At 43.0% G+C, this 22,141-nt stretch overlaps 1 protein-coding gene across 3 annotated transcripts; it reads right to left on the bottom strand.

Annotated features, from left to right (window-relative positions):
* Positions 1-1,669: 1,669 nt before the first annotated feature.
* Positions 1,670-16,146, bottom strand: polh (polymerase (DNA directed), eta). Of its 3 annotated transcripts, none has more exons than XM_035754333.1 (11): positions 16,045-16,146; positions 15,669-15,836; positions 15,140-15,274; positions 14,793-15,028; positions 11,214-11,380; positions 10,901-11,004; positions 10,571-10,690; positions 6,284-6,407; positions 6,060-6,125; positions 4,098-4,267; positions 1,670-3,897 (listed from the first exon to the last, which is right to left on the bottom strand). In XM_035754333.1, the coding sequence occupies exons 2-11, from the start codon at positions 15,803-15,805 to the stop codon at positions 2,802-2,804; spliced, it is 2,355 nt and encodes a 784-aa protein (XP_035610226.1). In that variant the 5' UTR covers positions 15,806-15,836; positions 16,045-16,146; the 3' UTR covers positions 1,670-2,801. The 3 variants fall into 3 exon arrangements, with proteins under 3 accessions (XP_035610226.1, XP_035610228.1, XP_035610227.1); XM_035754335.2 differs by having other exon boundaries at positions 16,040-16,065; XM_035754334.1 differs by lacking the exon at positions 16,045-16,146 and having other exon boundaries at positions 15,669-16,029.
* Between the last annotated feature and the right edge of the window lie 5,995 nt (positions 16,147-22,141).

Genomic DNA, 22,141 nt, shown 5'->3' with positions numbered 1-22,141 from the left:
AGGAGAACCACAGCCGTCCCAGCTAGATCCCAGGATCTAGAACATCGGAGGAGAGGGTTCCGTCTCTTTCTCCTGTCGTCTTCAGCCTTCCTGCTTCTTCCAAAGCCCTCCTGTCATCTCAGCAAAGAACCGACTTTTCCCTCAACTTCTGTCTTTTACTTTGTTTTTTCAAAGCCTTGTCACCAAACCTTTTCTCAAGCCTTTTCAAGAACTGCTATTTCTCGATACTGATGAGGGGAGTATATTTTGTCTCCTGTGTGACCTGTTCACCTAGCAACAGTCACCACGGTGAGGTTGAGGTGTGAGGAAGACCTGGTTACAAAAGGCACAGAGATCTATCCAATATTGACTATGGAAATGAGTGTAAAGCAGCAGTCACCTTAAACACAGTTGATTCACACCTCTGAGTGAAGTGCTTACACACACTCGCCTCTCACTCTAACATACAGTACCCTTCAAAAGTTTGGGGTCACTTAGAAATATCCTTGTTTTTTTAAAGAAAAACACATTTTTTGTCCATTAAAATAACATTTATCAGAAATACAGTGCAGATATTGTTAATGTTGTAAAAGACTATTGTAGCTGGAAATTGCTGATTTTTTTATGGAATATCTGCATAGCCGTACAGAGGCCCATTATCAGCAACCATCACTCCTGTTTTCCAATGGCACGTTGTGTTAGCTAATCCAAGTTCAGAATTTTAAAAGGTTAATTGATCATTAGAAAAACTTTTTGCAATTATGTTAGCACAGATGAAAACTGTTGTACCTGATTAAAGAAGCCATAAAACGGTCCTTCTTTAGACTAGTTGATTATCTGGTGCATCAGCATTTGTGGGTTTGATTACAGGCTCAAAATGGCCAGAAACAAATAACTTTCTTCTGAAACTCATCAGTCTACTCTTGCTCTGAGAAATAGAATACCATGCGAGAAATTGCCAAGAAACTGAATATCTCGTACACTGTGTACTACTCCCTTCACAGAACAGAGCGAACTGGCTCTAACCAGAATAGAAAGAGGAGTGGGAGGCCCCGGTGCACAACTGAGCAAGAGGACAAGTACATTAGTGTCTAGTTTGAACAACAGACGCCTCACAAGTCCTCAACTGGCAGCTTCATTAAATAGTACCAGCAAAACACCAGTCTCAACATTAACAGTGAAGAGGCGACTCCGGGATGTTGGCCTTCTAGCCAGAGTTGCAAAGAAAAAGCCATATCTTAGACTGGCCAATAAAAATAAAAGATTAAGATGGGCAAAAGAACACAGCCACTGCAAAGAGTAACTCTGCCTAGAAGGCCAGCATCACAGAGTCGCCTCTTCACATTTGACGTTGAGACTGGTATTTTGCTGGTACTATTTAATGAAGCTGCCAGTTGAGGACTTGTAAGACATGTTTCCAGTTGGCGCTGTTCTGTGTGGGGTGGAGTACCACATATTTATGTATAGATCCAGTTTGTATATTATGGTACACATAAATAAAAAGTTGTTACATTAACTTTTGTCTGTGTTTCCTAGATGCTATACCTCAATGGTATAGTTATGCTGTTAACCTGTAGGGTGTCCTGGTGAAAAGCCATAATAAATGGGTCCATGAAGTTCTCACTCCTCCCCTTTGTTAGCCTCCTCCCTTTCTATTACTCAGCTGATGCAAGACACTGGAAACTGTGAGTCAGACTGAAACACCACTTTTATGAAAGGGAGATCACTTGATTCCTCACGTAGAATGTACACAAAAGCATGTGACACCCAGAAATGGTGCAATGCAAATCATCATAGAGGCAACCACAACTGGACTGAGGTCAAAGATAACAAAACAGACATTAAGATTGAACCTCAGTATTAAGATCTTATTGAAATTGTCATTCCAGTGTTACATTGTTAAATGATATTGTTAAATCCACATAATTATATTGTTAAATCCACAAAATGAAAGTAGTTATATTCTGTTAGTTCCCAGATCATTGTCATACATTTAGGGCCTCCATGTAGCTCTCGCACCAGCCTAACTCTGCCATGAACTGGAAGTAAACCCAACATGAGGTTTCCACTTATCTTCTCTTTTGTTTGAAACTATTAGGAAAATAATCTGATATGGAATAGTTTAAAAAATCCCACTTCAGTACGAGCATTATAGAGTGTTCAACTGCTGTGGAGATAGTCACACTACAGCCCAGTTTCTGCAAAACAGGCCTCTGTTTCTACTGATTACACGGACTCATTAGTTTATTCACAAGTTGGGCCAAATGTATGTTGGCTGACCTTTAACAATGTTATCACAGCAAAAGCCCAGTAGCACATGGGGGCATTTTGCATGTTTGCCTTCTCTTAGATTTGCATTGGTAAAACAAAGCAAACAATTTCCTTGAACACTAATACTGTATCTAAGCTGAATGCGCATTAAACTGAGTGCCTTAACTTTGCGTGCGCTCGTCATGTGTGATGCTACCATCTAGTGGAAAAAATTCATTTCACATGGTTGATAAAAAAGGCCCACAACACAAGCACTATTTTCAATGTGTAATGGAAACATGATCACAGAAATATACAAGCTTCTCCAGACAACATATCCATTGAAAGAGGACCTCCAGGAAAGTATGGATTTACCAATATCTGTTTTAGAGGTACAAATATTTATTCTGTACAATTGCCATTAAAATTAAGCAGCATCTCACCATACAATCGTATAAATTGTTTTGGCAGTGAGTTTAGAATATTGTTGGTCAGTTTAAATAGCGTCAGCAAAAGTAACCAGTCCAGCACAGTGGATTCCCTACCTCCTTTCATTTTCCTCCACTTTGTCCTCAGCTCCTCTTCAAGAAGGAGTCCAGCGTACCAGTACTACCACCTTGGGAGCGGGGCCGTTTAGGCTGGGGTGTTGACTGGCCCCTGGCCCGCGTCTTCCCCCGGGACAACTGAAGGGCACCTGCCCTGAGAGGGGGGCGGGAGGCAGTTGAAACAGAGGAGAGAGAGGAGGAATGAAGAGAGGTGTTGGTGGTTGTGCTTGTAGAGGAGAAAGAGTTCTGTAGGTCCAAGGCAAAGTGGTAATCATTATGTTCAGGCATCTCCCAGGCCAGCACGTCCTGGCCACAGGACTCACAGGTCAGCAGGTCCTCTTTGGCCACACTGGCCAGGCACTGAGGCGGGTCAGAAGGGGGATCGTAGGGCAAGTCTGACCCCACAGACTGTTTTTCCTCTGATAGAGTACAAGTTCCCTCCCCAGAACCCAGAGATTGGTCCTCTGCTTGGTTAGAACTAGTGAGTTTAGTGTGTTTCCCTTTTACGTTCGCAGTCTGCTCGTCACATATTTCAGCTTCCGGAGCTGTGTAACTTCCTGCTATTTCACACCCAACTGTGTCTGTTAAAAGTTGGACACTCCCTATTGTATCATATCCTACTGTGGAACATCTTGTTCTGCCTGTTGCGAGACTGTCACTGTGTGAGGCTGCGGTTACGGGCTGCTGGTTTCTCCCAAGTGTCTTCCTCTGAAAGAAGGAAGTGATGCCAGTATGGGGGATGGCTGATGAACTGACAACAGAAGAAAAGTGACAAGATGTACTAGAGACAGTTGAGGTTGTTGTTTCATTCTCAGACACACACCTCTCTACTACAGAGAAAGACACAGGAAAAGAGGAAGGCGGGAGAAAGGTTCCATAGCCCCTATCATTCTCTTCTTCCTCTCCCTCTTTCCTCTGTTTCTCTGCAGATCTTTGGAAGAAGGACTGGATGGCGCCGGGTCTCTTGGGGGTGGAGTCCTTCTTTGAACCAGAGCAAGACTGAGTGGAGGCCTGGGTGGAAGTGACATCACTGGACAGGAAGCTGGCGATTCCTCTGGCCCCGGCAGAGGGTGAATCACTAAATTTACTGGCCGAAATGTGGAGCAGGGTGAGGGGAGGAGTCCTGGATAGAAAGAGACAGAAAGAGAAAGTGAGACGCATACATTCGAAAACAGACAGCCATGGGAAATCAACGCCTCTGAAGATTAAGATTTCAGGGTGGCTATAGTTGTGTTCCAAATAATGGTGTTATATTTGTCATGCTCTCTAGAGTTGGTTGCATATATAGTTAATGTCACGGCAGACTTAATTTGTGCAACTTGCCATGCTGCCTGATGGTTCCCTGCTGTGTTGAGACTCTTGAGGATTGCGAAGCTGTCCGAGGAGATCTTGGTGGCGTCGTAGCGTGCCAACGAGCAGCACCGAGAGAAACTGGGCCTTTTATCACCTAACTGCCTTACACCCACAGTCAACTGCTTAGCCACACGACCATTCTACACAGAGGGAGAGAGAATGAGTGACAGAAATGGAATGGAGAGGAGTGACAGGCATGCAGGTGGGGAGGTACAGTTGAAGTCGGAAGTTTACATACGAGTTTTAATGACTCCAACCTAAGTGTTTGTCAACCACTCCACACATGTATTGTTAACAAACTATAGTTTTGGAAAGTCAGTTAGGACATCTACTTTGTGCATGCCAAGTAATTTTTCCAACAATTGGTAACAGACAGATTATTTCACTTATAATTCACTGCATCACTATTCCAGTGGGTCAGAAGTTTACATACACTAAGTTGACTGTGCCTTTAAGCAGCTTGGAAAATTACAGAAAGTCATGTCATGGCTTTAGAAGCTTCTGATAGGTACACCTCCAATTTACTCAAATGTCAATTAGCCTGTGGATGTATTACAAAGCCTACCTTCAAACTCAGTGCCTCTTTTCTTGACATCATGGGAAAATCTACAGAAACCAGCCAAGACCTCAGAAAAACAATTGTATACCTCCACAAGTCTGGTTCATCATTGGGAGCAATTTCCAAACATCTGAAGGTACCACGTTCATCTGTACTAACAATAGTATGCAAGTATAAACACCATGGGACCACACAGCCATCATACCGCTCAGGAAGGAGACGCATTCTGTCCCCTAGAGATTAACGTACTTTGGGATTAAAAGTGCAAATCAATCCCTGAACAACAGCAAAAGACCTTGTGACGATGCTGGATGAAACAGGTACAAAAGTATCTATATCCACAGTAAAATGAGTCCTATATCGACATAACCTGAAAGGCTGCACAGCAAGGAAGAAGCCACTGCCCCAAAAACGCCATAAAAAAGCCAGGGTATTGTTTGCAACTGCACATGTGGACAAAGATCATACTTTTTGGAGAAATGTCCTCTGGTCTGTTGAAACAAAAATAGTACTGTTTGGCCATAATGACCAACGTTATGTTTGGAGGAAAAAGGGGGAGGCCTGCAAGCCGAAGAACACCATCCCAAACGTGAAGCACGGAGGTGGCAGCAACATGTGGGGGTGCGTTGCAGCAGGAGGGACTGGTGCACTACACAAAATAGATGGCTTCATGAGGGAGGAAAATTATGTGGATATATTGAAGCAACATCTCAAGACATCAGTCGGAAAGTTAAAGCTCGGTCGCAAATGGGTCTTCCAAATGGACAATGACCCCAAGCATACTTCCAAAGTTGTGGCAAAATGGCTTAAGGACAACAAAGTCAAGGAATTGGAGTGGCCATCACAAAGCCCTGACCTCAATCCTGTAGAAAATATGTGTGCAGAACTGAAAAAGCATGCGTGAGCAAGGAGGCCTACAAACCTGACTCAGCTACATGAGCTCTATCAGGAGGAATGGGACAAAATTCACCCAACTTATTGTGGGAAGCTTGTGGAAGGCTACCCAAAACATTTGACCCAAGTTAAACAATTTGAAGGCAATGATACCAAATACTAATTGAGTGTATGTAAACTTCTGACCCACTGGGAATGTGATGAAAGAAATAAAAGCGGAAATAAATCACCCCACTATTATTCTGAAATTTCACATTCTTAAAATAAAAGTGGTGATCCTAACTGACCTAAGACAGGGCATTTTTACTAGGACTAAATGCCAGGAATTGTGAAAAACTGAGTTGAAATGTATTTGGCTAAGGTGTATGTAAACTTTCAACTTCAACTGTAGATTATCCTTCCGTCCCTCAGTCTCATGAGAGTGTGGCCAGACAGGGAGGGATGAGACAAACAGAGGATGGTGAGATGAAGTCCCTCACCAGCTCTCTGTCCTTGGTCAGTCTCTCCTCCAGCTCCAGAGCCAGCTGATAGAGCCAGTGCTGCACCTGCAGAGATAAGACAATAGTATTTTATTCAGACATCAACAGACAGAAGGAACAGAGCTCAAGAGGAATCAAAATGGGAGATTGGTGCATCTCAATAGATTATGGCCAGAGGCAGGCAGAAGAACAGATGGAGAGAGGGCATGAATATAGCCAAGTACCCGCTCTCTGGTAGTGAGAGATGTCTTCCCAGGGAAGTTCTTGCTGCAGCCGATGGATTTAGGGAGTTGTCTGGGCTTCACTGCGTCAAAGTCAATCCCCCGACACAGATCATACAGCCACTGGCTGAAGAAAGCAATATTTATTTATATCAATATGGGAACTACAGTGTCTTCGGAAAGTATTCAGACCCATTGACTTTTTACACAGTGTTACATTACAGCCTAATTATAAAATGGATTAAAAGAAAAACATCCTCAGCAATCTACACACAATACCCCATAATGACAAAGCAGAAACAGGTTTTTAGAATAAAAAGACATCTAATTTATGTAAGTATTCAGACCCTTTGCTATGAAATTGGAACCCTTTGCTTAGGTGCATCCTGTTTCCATTGATCATCCTTGAGATGTTTCTACAACTTGCTTGGAGTCCACCTGTGGTAAATTCAATTGATTGGACATGATTTGGAAAGGCACACACTTGTCTATGTAAGGTCCCATAGGTTACAGTGCATGTTAGAGCAAAAACCAGGCCATGAGGCCAAAGGAATTGTCCGTAGAGCTCCGAGACAGGATTATGCCGAGGCACAGATCTGGGGAAGGGTACCAAAACATTTCTGCAGCATTGAAGGTCCCCAAGAAGACAGTGGCCTCCATCATTCTTAAATGGAAGAAGTTTGGAACCACCAAGACTCTTCCTAAAGCTGGCCGCCCAGCCAAACTGAGCAATCATAAAAGGGGCTTGGTCAGGGAGGTGACCAAGAACATGATGGTCACTGACAGAGCTCTAGAGTTATTCTGTGGAGATGGGAGAACCTTCCAGAAGGACAAACATCTCTGCAACACTCCATCAAATCAGGCCGTTATGGTAGAGTGGCCAGATGAAAGCCACTCCTCAGTAAAAGGCACAATAACAGCCTGCTTAGAGTTTGCCAAAAGGCACCTAAAGACTCTCAGACCATGAGAAACAAGATTCTCTGGTCTGATGAAACCAAGATTGAACTCTTTGGCCTGAATGCCAAGCATCACGTCTAGAGGAAACCCGTATAGCAAAGGGTCTGAATACATCCCTATGGTGAAGCATGGTAGTGGCAGCATCATGCGGTGGGGAAGTTTTTCAGCGACAGGGACTGGGAGATGAGTCAGGATCGAGGCAAAGATGAACGGAGCAAAGTACAGAGATATCCTTGATGAAAACCTGCTCCAGAGCGCTCAGGTCCTCAGACTTGGGCGAAGGTTCACCTTCCAATAGGACAACAACCAAATCAAATCAAATCAAATCAAATGTATTTATATAGCCCTTCGTACATCAGCTGATATCTCAAAGTGCTGTACAGAAACCCAGCCTAAAACCCCAAACAGCAAACAATGCAGGTGTAAAAGCACCCTAAAAACAACCCTAAACAACAACCCCAAGACAACGCAAGAGTGGCTTTGGGACAAGTCACTGAATGTCCTTGATTGGCCCAGCCAGAGCCCGGACTTGAACCTGATTGAACATCTCTGGAGAGACCTGAAAATAGCTGTGCGGCAACGGTCCCAATCCAACCTGACAGAACTTGAGAGACTCTGCAGAGAAGAATACAGAAACTCCCCAAATACAAGTGTGCCAAGCTTGTCGTGTCATACCCAATAATTGATGCTGTAATCACTGCCAAAGGCACTTCTGAAATGGTCCATCCACACAGACAGAGTGGTGAAGAAGGCGCAACAGCGCCTCTTCAACCTCACGAGTCTGAAGAAATTTGGCTTGTCACCGAAAACACTCACAAACCTTTACAGATTCACAAATGAGAGTATCCTGTCGGGCTGTATCACAGCCTGGTAATGATGCAGAAAAATTAATCCATGCTTTTGTCACTTCTAGGTTAGACTACTGCAATGCTCTATTTTCCGGCTACCCGGATAAAGCACTAAATAAACTTCAGTTAGTGCTAAATACGGCTGCTAGAATCCTGACTAGAACCAAAAAATTTTATCATATTACTCCAGTGCTAGCCTCTCTACACTGGCTTCCTGTCAAAGCAAGGGCTGATTTCAAGGTTTTACTGCTAACCTACAAAGCATTACATGGGCTTGCTCCTACCTACCTCTCTGATTTGGTCCTGCCGTACATACCTACACATACGCTACGGTCACAAGACGCAGGCCTCCTAATTGTCCCTAGAATTTCTAAGCAAACAGCTGGAGGCAGGGCTTTCTCCTATAGAGCTCCATTTTTATGGAACGGTCTGCCTACCCATGTCAGAGACGCAAACTCGGTCTCAACCTTTAAGTCTTTACTGAAGACTCATCTCTTCAGTGGGTCATATGATTGAGTGTAGTCTGGCCCAGGAGTGGGAAGGTGAACGGAAAGGCTCTGGAGCAACGAACCGCCCTTGCTGTCTCTGCCTGGCCGGTTCCCCTCTTTCCACTGGGATTCTCTGCCTCTAACCCTGTTACGGGGCTGAGTCACTGGCTTGCTGGGGCTCTCTCGTGCCGTCCCTGGGGGGTGCGTCACCTGGGTGGGTTGATTCCTATTCGGTGTCCTGTGTGAATCTAAGTGTGCGTTCTCTAATTCTCTCCTTCTCTCTTTCTTTCTCTCTCTCGGAGGACCTGAGCCCTAGGACCATGCCCCAGGACTACCTGACATGATGACTCCTTGCTGTCCCCAGTCCACCTGGCCATGCTGCTGCTCCAGTTTCAACTGGCCTGGGCCCTAGGACCATGTCCCAGGACTACCTGACATGATGACTCCTTGCTGTCCCCAGTCCACCTGGCCATGCTGCTGCTCCAGTTTCAACTGTTCTGCCTTACTATTATTCAACCATGCTGGTCATTTATGAACATCTTGGCCACGTTCTGTTATAATCTCCACCCGGCACAGCCAGAAGAGGACTGGCCACCCCACATATGCTCTCTCTAATTCTCTCTTTCTTTCTCTCTCTCGGAGGACCTGAGCCCTAGGACCGTGCCCCAGGACTACCTGACATGATGGCTCCTTGCTGTCCCCAGTCCACCTGACTGTGCTGCTGCTCCAGTTTCAACTGTTCTGCCTTATTATTATTCGACCATGCTGGTCATTTATGAACATTTGAACATCTTGGTCATGTTCTGTTATAATCTCTACCCGGCACAGCCAGAAGAGGACTGGCCACCCCACATAGCCCGGTTCCTCTCTAGGTTTCTTCCTAGGTTTTGGCCTTTCTAGGGAGTTTTTCCTAGCCACCGTGCTTTTACACCTGCATTGTTTGCTGTTTGGGGTTTTAGGCTGGGTTTCTGTACAGCACTTTGAGATATCAGCTGATGTACGAAGGGCTATATAAATAAATTTGATTTGGTAAGGAAACTGCTCCACCCACAACCGCAAGGCTCTCCAGAGGATAGTGAGGTCTGCACAACGCATCACCGGGGGCAAACTACCTGCCCTCCAGGGCACCTACATCAGCCGATGTCACACTAAGGCCAAAAAGATCATCAAGGACAATACCACCCGCGCCACTGCCTGTTCACCCCACTATCATGCAGAAGGCGAGTACAGTACAGATGCATCAAAGCTGGGACCGAGAGAGACTGAAAAACAGCTTCTATCTCAAGGCCATTAGACTGTTAAACAGCCATCACTAACATTGAGTGGCTGCTGCCAACATACAGACTCAAATCTCTGGCCACTTTAATAATTAATAATCTTGCCTATGCCGCACGGCCATTGCTCATCCATATATTTATATGTACATATTCTTATTCATCTCTTTACACTTGTGTGTATAAGGTAGTAGTTGTGAAATTGTTAGATTACTTGTTAGATATTACTGCACTGTCGGAACTAGAAGCACAAGCATTTTGCTACACTCACATTAACATCTGCTAACCATGTTCATGTGACCAATAAAATGTGATTTGATTCAACAAAGCAGAGTAAAGGGTCAGAATACTTATGTAAATATAATATTTCAGTTTTTTTTTTTTTTAAATGAGCAAAAATGTCTAACTGTTTTTGCTTTGTCATTATGGGGTATTGTGTGTATATTGATGAAAAAATATTTAATACATTTTAGAATAAGGCTGTATCATAACAAAATGTTGAAAAGTCAAGGGGTCTGAATACTTTCCGAAGGCACTGTACATTAGCCACCACTGGCACCAAATAGTATCACATTTTTAAATGGATAGTTACTTTTACAACACCAGATTGCAATATTACAATTTTAGCTAATAACTTTAAATTATCCACAGTATTACATAAGTGTGATTCATTGAGGAAGAGTGGTTTATATACTTCATGACATGAAGGAAGTGTGTGTTTACCCAGTCTTGTCTCCAAAGTGCTGTCCCAGCTGGGCCTGAGAGAAGCGGGTTAGTTCCCCCATGTTCTCTACCTCCAGGGTCTCTGTGATGGACGCCCCCAGCTTACCCCCCAGGTTTCGGCTGGAGAGAGGAACAACAGGACCGGATCAGTCTATCTCTGAGTCTGTAAAGTTGATTCTGTATTCATCTGCATAGTCTGATGGTCCTGTAGTCCAGGAAAGATCGTGTTGTATGTTGCATGTATATTGACGGATGTGTGTTATTGTGTCAATTCTCTTCATTTTCTCTCAGTTACAGCACACGGTTAGTTTTAACTAGCAGTACACTCACATTTTGCCAATGGGAAGTGAGTTGAAGAGCTCTGGAACAGAGCCTAATGGCAGGAGTGTCTGGCGGTTGGGTTTGTTCAGACCGCAGGCTAGTTTAGCCAGCACCTGAGGAGACATGATAAATAAACAGACTGGCCTAGAACTGACAGCTGAAAGGACTGGCCAAGTTTCCACCATATTGCTACGACCAGTTGTGTTCTGCCAGGATTCAGTGATCATGACAGAAAGGACACAAGTAAAGAAAGCTAGTAGAACTATTGACAGAAAGAGGTAGAACACACTGGTTGTGTTGAGAGGGGGAAGAGAGTACTGACCTTGTTGTGGGATATCCCTGCCGAGCAGCGGTAGCCTGTGTGCTGCTCCACTGCAGCCCTCATCTCCTCGACGATCACAGCCCCCAGAGCCAACTGCAGCTCTGCACAGCCAGAGCCGCCTGACACAGAGGACAGCCATTGCTGCAGGCCACTGGACCTTCGCTCTTCTGGGGGAAAACATGGAGAGGAGCACCATGTTATCATACCGTTTTACCCACTTCATATGTCTATACTTTATTATAGTCAAGGCCTATCCTATATAACTACTGTTGTACACCCCTTTTCTATTCATATACTGTCCATAATGTCTATATACACCGAGTGTACAAAATATTAAGAACACCTTCCTAATATTGAGTGTCACTCCCTTTTGTCCTCAGAACATCCTCAATTCGTCAGGGCATGGACTCGACAAGGAGTCGAAAGCCGGAATGCTGGCCCATGTTGACTCCAAGGCTGGGTGTCCTTTGGGTGGAGGACCATTCTTGATACACACGGGAAACTGTTCAGCATGAAAAACCCAGCAGGGTTGCAGTTCTTGACACAAACCGGTGCTCCTGGCCTATACTGCCATACCCCGCTCAAAGGCACTTAACGATTTCACTTAACGGTAGTAATCATGGATAGGACAGTTTATGTAAATGAGTGTCAGACAACTGCTTGACAACACCTTATCCAAGAAACTCAGAAGTGACCCCACTTCCCAATGTCAGAATACCATCTTTACTGTCCCAGATGGGTATTTAAGTTCTGGTCTAATCACCAAAAATAACAACTTTTTGGCTATTCAACTCCCTAAAATTGCCACTTTCTATACTTTGCCGAAATTACACAAGAATGTTACAAAACCTGCTGGGTGCCCTATTGTAGCAGACATTGATACAGTTTACGGCCCCTTTATCAACTTTTTTTTTTTAATCAGACCACTCACAGAACAGCTCCCCTCCTTTGTAAAGGACACCAGCAGTATGATCTCTATCATTAAATCTCTTGATCCTCTCCCTGAGAATACTTTGTAAATGACTTCTGATGTCGAGTCGTTAAACACGAATATTCCACACGAGGGCGGTATTGAAGCAATGGAACATTTTCTTCTGCAACGTGACCCTAATGAACAACATTCCAGTGCATGCATGCATTATAACATTGGGTGAAATAGTACACACACAACAACTATTTCATGTTTCTAAAGGATTTCTTTATCCAGATGAAGGATACTGCTATGGGATCCCCTATGGCTCCTAACTATGCTAATTTGTATGTGGGTTACATGGAGAAACAGTCAATTCTCAATCCTCTCAAATGTTTCCTTGCCTAACATTATTATTTGGAAACGGTACATTAATGATATTTTTGTTCAATGGAGGGGTGATGCAAAACAGCTCCAGGCTTTTCTTAACTCTTGTTCTGAGCACCTGAGATTTTGATTTTGTGTGAGGATAATGTAATATACAAGGAAACCTACTGATCGTAACAGTTTGTTTAGGGCTGATAGCTGTCACCCACTTCCCTTGAAAAACAATTTGCCCTACAGCCAATTCTGTCTAATCAAAATAATCATATGGCTGAGATAAAATTCAAGCAAAGGGGGTACAAAAATGGTCAGATTAATACTGCCATTGAGACAATCCAATCCAAAACAAATCAAGACATGATCTCTTTCAAGGACAGTCTCGGAAAAATAATCATTATTGCGTTCTTACTACGCGCTATTCAGATTGCTCTGAACAAATTAAAAGGAATTGTTCAAACATTGGCACATTCTAAGATCTGATGACAGTACCGGTAATGTGTTTTCGGACCCTCCCTTGGTAGCATTCTCGCGGGGCAGAAATCTTAGAGATCAATGGGTAAACTCTGATTTATCACCCCAAAATTGCCCCACACAACATCCATTTGCACCTCCACTGGATGTAAACTACAAGTGTAATGGCTGCGCTCAATGCAACGGCATGTACAAATGTAGATCCTTCAAACTGGGAAATAGATCCCAATTAAAAGGTGTTATTACGTGGTCCACTAAGGCAGTTATTTATCTTATAATTTGTCCTTGTGGTAAAAAAATTAAGTGGGTAAAATGCTAATTAAAAGTATGAATCCCGGAGCATCGCAGAACCATTTGGTGCAAAAACTCGACGTACCCAGTTGCGGCCAACTTTTTGGAAGCGAACCACTATTTCGTCCCTTCATTATATCGGCATCGAAAACAGTCACCCTCCCTAGGAGAGGGGGTAACCTTGATAATTTATTGTTAAACGAGAGGCTGCCTGAATCTTTCATTTAAAGACTCTTGTATGGAGCCAAATTATATCTATGATCATATGTTTCCCATCTATGCTTTTTATATGTTGTATTTATATCTGCAAATTAACCAATGAAATCAAGCTACACCCAGCCATTATTACAGAGACCTGTGTGTCGTTTGAAACTATATTTAAGCAATAAGGCCCGAGGGGGTGTGATATATGGCCAATATAACAAGGCTAAGGGCTGTTCTAATGCACAACGCAACGTGGAATGCCTGGATACAGCCCTTAGCCGTGGTATATTGGCCATATAACACAAACCCCCGAGGTGCCTTATTGCTATTATAAACTGGTTACAAATGTAATTAGAACAGTAAAAGTAAATGTTCTGTCATACCCGTGGTATACGGTCTCATATACCACAGCTTTCAGCCAATCAGAATTCAGTGCTGATTGTATTGTTGGGCATTACTGCACTGTTGGAGTTAGGAACATCTGCTAAATATGTGTACGCAACCGATAAAATGTAATTGACATGTTTTATTTGAAAGTCTGCACTGACATGGTCTTTGATTAGAAAACCCAGGGATGTGGACAGATACAGGATATTTGATTAGAAACCCAGGGATGTGGACAGATACAGGATATTTGATTAGAAACCCAGGGATGTGGACAGATACAGGATATTTGATTAGAAACCCAGGGATGTGGACAGATACAGGATATTTGATTAGAAACCCAGGGATGTGGACAGATACAGGATATTTGATTAGAAACCCAGGGATGTGGACAGATACAGGATATTTGATTAGAAACCCAGGGATGTGGACAGATACAGGATATTTGATTAGAAACCCAGGGATGTGGACAGATACAGGATATTTGATTAGAAACCCAGGGATGTGGACAGATACAGGATATTTGATTAGAAACCCAGGGATGTGGACAGATACAGGATATTTGATTAGAAACCCAGGGATGTGGACAGATACAGGATATTTGATTAGAAACCCAGGGATGTGGACAGATACAGGATATTTGATTAGAAACCCAGGGATGTGGACAGATACAGGATATTTGATTAGAAACCCAGGGATGTGGACAGATACAGGATATTTAATTAGAAACCCAGGGATGTGGACAGATACAGGATATTTAATTAGAAACCCAGGGATGTGGACAGATACAGGATATCAAGATACCACATATATAAAATGAGAACACAGCACTAAAAGAGATATGCCTAAATATTTTTCTGAAATGCTAAAACTCAACACTCATTTAGAGTTCTTGGGGTAAACTAACCCAATGACGACCGCGGTTTAAAACCCACCTTTATCAGTTGTGGTGATGTCCTGTGCTGCCTCTTCCTGGTCAAGAGGAGCCAGTGGGTAGCCCTGGACGTGGCTGGTCTTCAGGAGCTGAGGGTCTACCTGCTGGTCAGTCATGCTTTTCAATCTCTGCTGTATCGCAACAGTCAGGTCCATGTAGGCCTCGTCTATACTGGCCCTCTCGAGCACAGCGAAGCGTGACATCACCTCAAACACCTGTACACTCGCCTCCCGGTAACTACACAGGGGGTGACAGTTAGCTGGTTAGCACTGCAGGCTTTCCCAAGGGGTTCCTGGGGATTTACTTAGTCACCAAAGTCATTTAAAATATTGTATAATGGACACGTACTGGGTGAGGTCTGCCTTCCCATGTGACTCTCTGACCCTTGCAACCTGGAGATCTGGGCACAGTTTCTTGGCATCGTCTGCCCACATGTTCCTGGTGACACCATGGGCCCTGGCCTCATAACTCACAGCTATGATACTGGGTAAAGATAAAGTGTGAGAACATGACTTGACTATGATATTCTGAACAGTCCATGCAACAAAAAACTGTCATGTATGGGAGAGACAAACGTTTTGCAGAGCTGAGAACCAGGCGATGTAGGTATGCATCATAAATCAGGACCAGCCTGAACTAATGTTTAACTCCACTGACTGTCTCCATTACATTATAATGGACACTGAAGTTAAACCTTAGCCAGCCTGACCAATACAACTAAGAAACATGGGGTAAGGGCGAAAGACCTACGAGTCACTCCCACTGTCCCATTTCCCCTAGGTCTACCTGTTTTTATTCTGGATTGATGTGTGTATGCTAGCTACGCCGCTCTCAATCCCATTGGCCTTGGGAAGGAGACTCTGTGTCGGTGACTCACCCGCCTCCCTTCCATGTCTTGTACTGTGCGACCACACACGGTGTGTTTTTCAGCGCTGGGTTCAGCCTCTGTTCCACTTGCACGTAGAAACAGTCCATATCCACCAACGCCACAACCCTCTCCTTCCCATAATCCATTCCAGAAGAGATGCGGAACGACTGGACAGCACTGGAAGTTAAAAACGAATTGTTATGGTAGAATGCATGTTAGCTAGCGAGATAAAGCTACAGACATACATTATATATAAGTTAGGTAGTTAGCCTATCTAATAGCTATCTAGATTGCTAAATGTCAAATATGTAGCTTGAAACACACAACGTTAAGATATTACTGTAGCTAAATAGCGAAGGAAACAAATTAGATAACGTTACATTACATGAATGCTACATAATGTAACTATGCCGCGCCCCGAATAATCTTCTTCGGTGGGGTTTAAGGGCGGTTGGCATCCAATATTATTGGTGCATTACCGCCACCAACTGGACTGGAGCATGAACCATTATACTTTGTGATATAAAATGGAAAAGGGGAAAGGAAAAAAGTACCCTGCCAACTAACCCTACACTCATTAAAATCCACGACCCCATTCCACTATTTTGACCCGATCCTACACCAGGATGATAGCCTGGGAGAACGGGACACTATAATTCAACACACCCTGTAACTGTTCTGCTATAAAATCTCGTCATCCCACGTACTGTACTTCTCTGCAGCTGCCACCACAACACCTATTTTCTGTGACTTACGTTCCATTCCTGCAGTAAAGTTGATAACCATGGTAATAAAACTCTAAAAAGCCAACCTTACTGAGGCACTTTTAATTGGTAGGCCTATCACTCTGTACTGGCAAAAGTCTACTACTCAAAAGTCTACTAGAGCCTCTTAGGATCCCTCACCCTTGACCCATCTTCCTCTACTTTCTTAATTGCCTCAGAATACAACACTTTCTGTAAAACAATGACCCTGGCAACCTCAACCTGTCTCTCTCGCACCAGACACTTCTGATCCCCAGCAACATAGGCACCCCTACAGTTAACACATACCACTTCTTTCACCGATACTACACATTCCTTTGTCCCATGCCCTCCTGCACACTTCTCACATCTAGGAATCTCCCTCCTACATACTTCTGCAACCTGTCCATAAGCTGGGCACCTAAAACACTGTAGTGGATTTGGCACAAAAGCTCTTACGGGATAACTGATATATACTAAAATTACTTTGTCGTGTAATGACTCAGCATTAAAACTAAAAAAGACAGACAGTGACTCTTCTGTTCTACCACCTTCGCCACCGGGTCTGTGTTGCACCATACGGTACCAGGAATGTTCAACTTCAGTTGATCCACCACCCTTACCACTACCCCAGTAAACACTCCTTTCAAGGGTGTTCTATTCTTGACAGCAAAGCAAATAACAGGTCTTGTCCCCATTCATGTGATGCGGAGCACAAAACACAAAAAATCTTCACAAGTCCACTTCAGGTTACTTTCAACAATTCAACAGTACCCAACTGGGTCAGCCAAAAAGAAGGGGTCCACTTTCTCCCAAAACGTCTCTCCTACTGGACCAGTCATCTTCATCATGAGCTCCAAGATCTTCACTACTCCTGCAACCTCAGGTAATTCATCCTCATTCTCTTCCAATTCACCTCCAGTTCTACTGGAGTACAGCTCATTCTGTTTATACTTGACCCCAATCTTCCTTGATGCACCGCCTCTCTTGTTGTTGATGTCTGCATCGGATTCAAACTCGTAACCTACTTCCTTCCATCTCTCCAAGCCTGGAAATATAAATCCATTAGAATCCTTATTACTTTCACTGTCAGCCTCCATATTCCTTTTGTCTCCATCCATTTCCACTACTACTTTTCGTATGAGTCTCTTGAACGCGCCACCTGACTAGCAGACTTCAAAAATCTCAAGCCACTGCACAGCCGGACGACCCTCGCCGAATCATCGGAATCAACTTGACTTTTGTACGTTATTTCATGGAATGTTATCAAACATAGTTGAAGTCGGAAGTTTACATATAGCTAAATCAAATACATTTAAACTCAGTTTTTCACAATTCCAGACATTTAATCCAAGTAAAAAATCCTTCTATCAAAGGAGTAGTGGATGACGGAGTAAGAGCGTCCTTATCTGTCACTCAAGGAAGGTAAGATCCTTATACTGCTAGCATCTATGTTTAGTAAAGCAGAATAGGGTTCAGTAATGTCCCATAAACAGTCCTATGTGTTGAATATGTTGAATTTAATAATATAAAATGTTTTGAATACTTTTCCAGCTGCAGCTGTCTAAATCAATAACAAGTTAATAATATTACCCCCTCCCCGGTTATCCCACACTGTCTATACGTCACATAAATGTTTATTTAATTTAAATGTGAACTAAATTGTTTTATGATTTATTAGTAATAGTGTCCATATTTTACTGAACAAAAATATAAACACAACATGTAAAGTGTAGGTACCATGTTTCATTGGCTGAAATAAAATATCCCAGAAATGTTCCATACAAACAAAAAGGGTATTTCTCTAATTTTGGCACTAATTTGTTTCCATCCCTGTTAGTGAGCATTTCTCCCTTGCCAAGATAACCCATCCACCTGACAGGTGTGGCATATCAAGAAGGTGATGAAACAGCATGCTCATTACACAGGTGCACCTTGTGCTGGGGACAATAATTGGCCACTCTAAAATGTGCAGATTTGTCACAAAACACAATGCCACAGGAGCGTGCAATTGGCAGGCTGACTGCAGGAATGTCCAGCAGAGCTGTTGCCAGAGAATTGAATGTTAATTTCTCTACCATAAGCCACCTCCAACGTAATTTTAGAGAATTTGGCAGTACATCCAACCGGCTCACCTTTGATGGCCACTGGCACACTGGAGAACACTGGAGAATTGTACTCTTCACGGATTAACCCCGGTTTCAACCATACTGGGCAGATGGCAGACAGCATATATGGCGTTGTGAGGTTTCTGATGTCAGAGCACCCCATGATGATAGTGGGGTTATGGTATGGGCAGGCATAAACTACAGACAACAGACACAATTGCATTTTAACGATGGCAATTTGAATGCACATAGATACCATGATGAATCTGAGGCCCATTGTCGTACCATTCATCCGCCACCATCACTTCATGTTTCAGCATGATAATGCACGGTCCCATGTCGCAAGGATCTGAAAATGTCCCAGTTCTTCCATGGCCTGCATACTTACCAGCCATGTCACCCATTGAGCATGTTTGGGATGCTCTGGGTAGACTTGAACGACAGCGTGTTCCAATTTCCGCCAATATCCATCAACTTCGCACAGCCATTGAAGAGGAGTGGGATAACATTCCACAGGCCACAATCAACAGCCTGATCAACTGTATATGACGGAGATGTGTCGTGTTGCATGAGGCAAATGGTGGTCACACCAGATACTGACTGGTTTTCTGATCCACACCCCTACCTTTTTTTAAAGGTATCTGTGACCAACGTTTGCTTATCGGTATTCCCAGTCATGTGAAATCCATAGATTAGGGCCTAATGAATTTACTAATTTCCTTTAATATGAACTGTAACTCAGTCAAATCTTTGCAATTGTTGCATGTTGCATTATATTTTTGTTCAGTCTATATAGTTTATCTGACACGTAACACATGTATTTTTGTCTCTGAGATTTCAGGTATTCCAGGCCTACAGTATATGTTGACCAACAACATGTGACTGGAATTGTAGGAGGAATCTCAATGTTAATTGTTATGGTAATTCTGGAGCTATGAGGTGGAGCAGGCTGGGTGGCTCTTGTGGGGATAGGAGTGTTGGGAATTTAGATGGAGCATCAGTAGAATTAAAATGGAATATTGATGCCATTGGAAGAATAGTCGTAACAGTGAGTATGAGTGCACTAAAAATGAAGAACACAGGCTGGTACTGGTGTGCATTGCGAGACCTACAGATGCCTGTTCATATGAGTGTCAATCAACAAACCACAACACAGAATCCCACCATAAGTAAGTATTGAGTGACTATTTACGACGATCCATGCTTTAATCCATGCTTTACTTCCTCATTTAGAAGCTAGTCAAATTCTGAAAGTAGTGTTCTTTTCTTAAAACCTTTGTAGCAATGCAAATCCCACATAAATGTAGGGAAGTAAGGAGGTAAGTATAAAGTGTTTAGAATTAAGAAGTGTCCTCTGTACATCTGCTCACCAAAAACTGTCAAAATGACATGGCAAAACAACATTCTTTATACAGACTGGAATTGTTGGTTCCGTTTTTCTGTACTCCATTTTATTTACTTAACAAATAAGGAACACTCAAAATGTGCACTTATAAATCATAACAATTTTAATCGAAATACAGCTGTAGACAGAAGTCAAAGATCAAACTTCACACATACAACTGATGTCTCTCCTGAGTTCTGCCCCATAGGAAAATCCCAAGTTATTTTATTAAGCCTGAAGTCCAGCCCTAGTGATTTCACTGCATACGTCATTACCTTCTACTCATCAGACCAAGCCCATGCATACACAGCTATACAAACTTGCAAGAGATACAATAGTTCCAGTGTTTTCTAAGGGTTCAGCAGTAAATGTCTACTCCCCCAAGTTCATTTATAGAGGTATGTCTGACTAGTCTCTTACCTCTTTTACTCCCTGCAGGGTTCTGTGTTTATCTTTGAAGTGCTTTCTCACAGACCCCATGCAATATTTCACACATCTCTCAGGCAGAGACCAGAAAAGACTGTGGAACAATATTAAACCTTTATAATGTATATATATTTTGTTTATGTGTAGTCTAGGACCCTATACATGTAGTGGGGCAGGGGTCTTATAACTCTACCCCTTCTATTAATACAACATAATCATAATCAATTATTATAATACATCAAACATTTGGTGCAGCCCCTATCATGACCCCAATTTTAGCTCATCACTCCCCCCTTTGATACTCATCCAGAGTCTCACAACTTCAATCATAATATTCTCCTCTGAAATCAAACAGATTTGGCAATCCCCCGGATCCATTTGATCCCAGGGGTGGGCTGCTAAAGGGAGAAACAACTCCTGAGGTTCCTGGAATGCTGGTGGGGTGAGTCTGTCTGTACTCCCATTCCTCCTGAGTCCTAGGAAGAACCACACAAGTTGAATAAACAATGGGATAAAGAGAAACCAGAAAATACACCAGTCTCACCTTTAGCACGATTTGTATCAGCTTCCACCAACACCATCACTCCAGCATGTTCAAGAGCAGTTAATACTTTTCTTACGAATATAAACAGTAACCAAAATCACAAAACCTCCCACAAGTATAGGAGTAAACAATGAAAACAAAGTCAACATAATTTTCCCCATTACATTTCCAAATTTAACATTAAACCAGTCACCAATTTAGTCAAAAACAGATTTTTCAGATTTAGAGAGAGTTTTACTAAGATCAGCAATCTTATCAATTATCGCAGTCATGTTCTCAGAGGAGTCAGGGAGGAGTATAACACAATTTTCAGGATCAATAATACCTAGTACATTACAGTGTCCTCCTTCCTTCACCAAAAGATCATCTGAAGCCTCATGGAGTCTAACAACTGCTTTCAGATTTTGGACATCTAATGAGAGTTGGCTAACTCCTCGGCTCGTTAAATTCATATGGGCGTGTAAAGAGTATGTTAAATTGTTTACCCACTTTCCCAGGACAGTCACACCCCAGGAGGGTATGACTGGCATACCAAAAATCTCACCCAGGTGTAGGACATGACCATAGGCTTCTTGATTGTCTGTGATGAGTCGATTGGCACACTTCGATTCCCCAGAGTTGGTTTTACCTGTCACATTGAAAAGATAGGTGACTGGAATTCTTAACATGTACATTTCTGTTCTCCCAAAATAACAACATCCCTCCCATCCAGGAGGTAAAGTGAGATACCCCTTATCACTGCATACCCACATCCATCCAAAAGGTTCTCCCTTGCCTTCCTCTATCCTGGAAAGGTTTACATTGGTCACCTATTGCTCTAAGTCTTACACACTAAAATCCCCTTTATAGTATTGTTTCTCCTATCACTATACTCTTCTCTCAGTTGTCCCATATAAACACAACAATCTCTAATATCTCCCATATCTTCTTTCTACCACATTAGGTAAGTTTGCTCCCTTCTTGAGACCACCCCAAATCCCCTATTGTTCAACAGTATTTTTAGCCAAGCACTTTACTATACAGAGAGCAACAACAAAGCACAGTAGTCCTACCAGAAGTGGGACAATCATGGTAGACAGAAACATCATTACCTTACCCATCACGTGAAAATACACCCTTAAACCAGTGTCCAATTTGGTCAAAGATGGTGTTGTCAGCTTTTCCCAGAGTACAACCTAATATAGCCAGGTCATTAATAATAGTGTTGTCAGAGGAGTCAGTAAGCAACATGACACAGTCATCCTCATCGTCTATTCCAAGGGCCCTGCAGACAATAT

Source organism: Oncorhynchus keta, chromosome 36 (assembly GCF_023373465.1).
Source record: "Oncorhynchus keta strain PuntledgeMale-10-30-2019 chromosome 36, Oket_V2, whole genome shotgun sequence".
NCBI classification, from domain to species: domain Eukaryota; kingdom Metazoa; phylum Chordata; class Actinopteri; order Salmoniformes; family Salmonidae; genus Oncorhynchus; species Oncorhynchus keta.
Note: the sequence above shows the minus strand (reverse complement) of the source record. Positions and strands in the feature narration are given on the sequence as shown.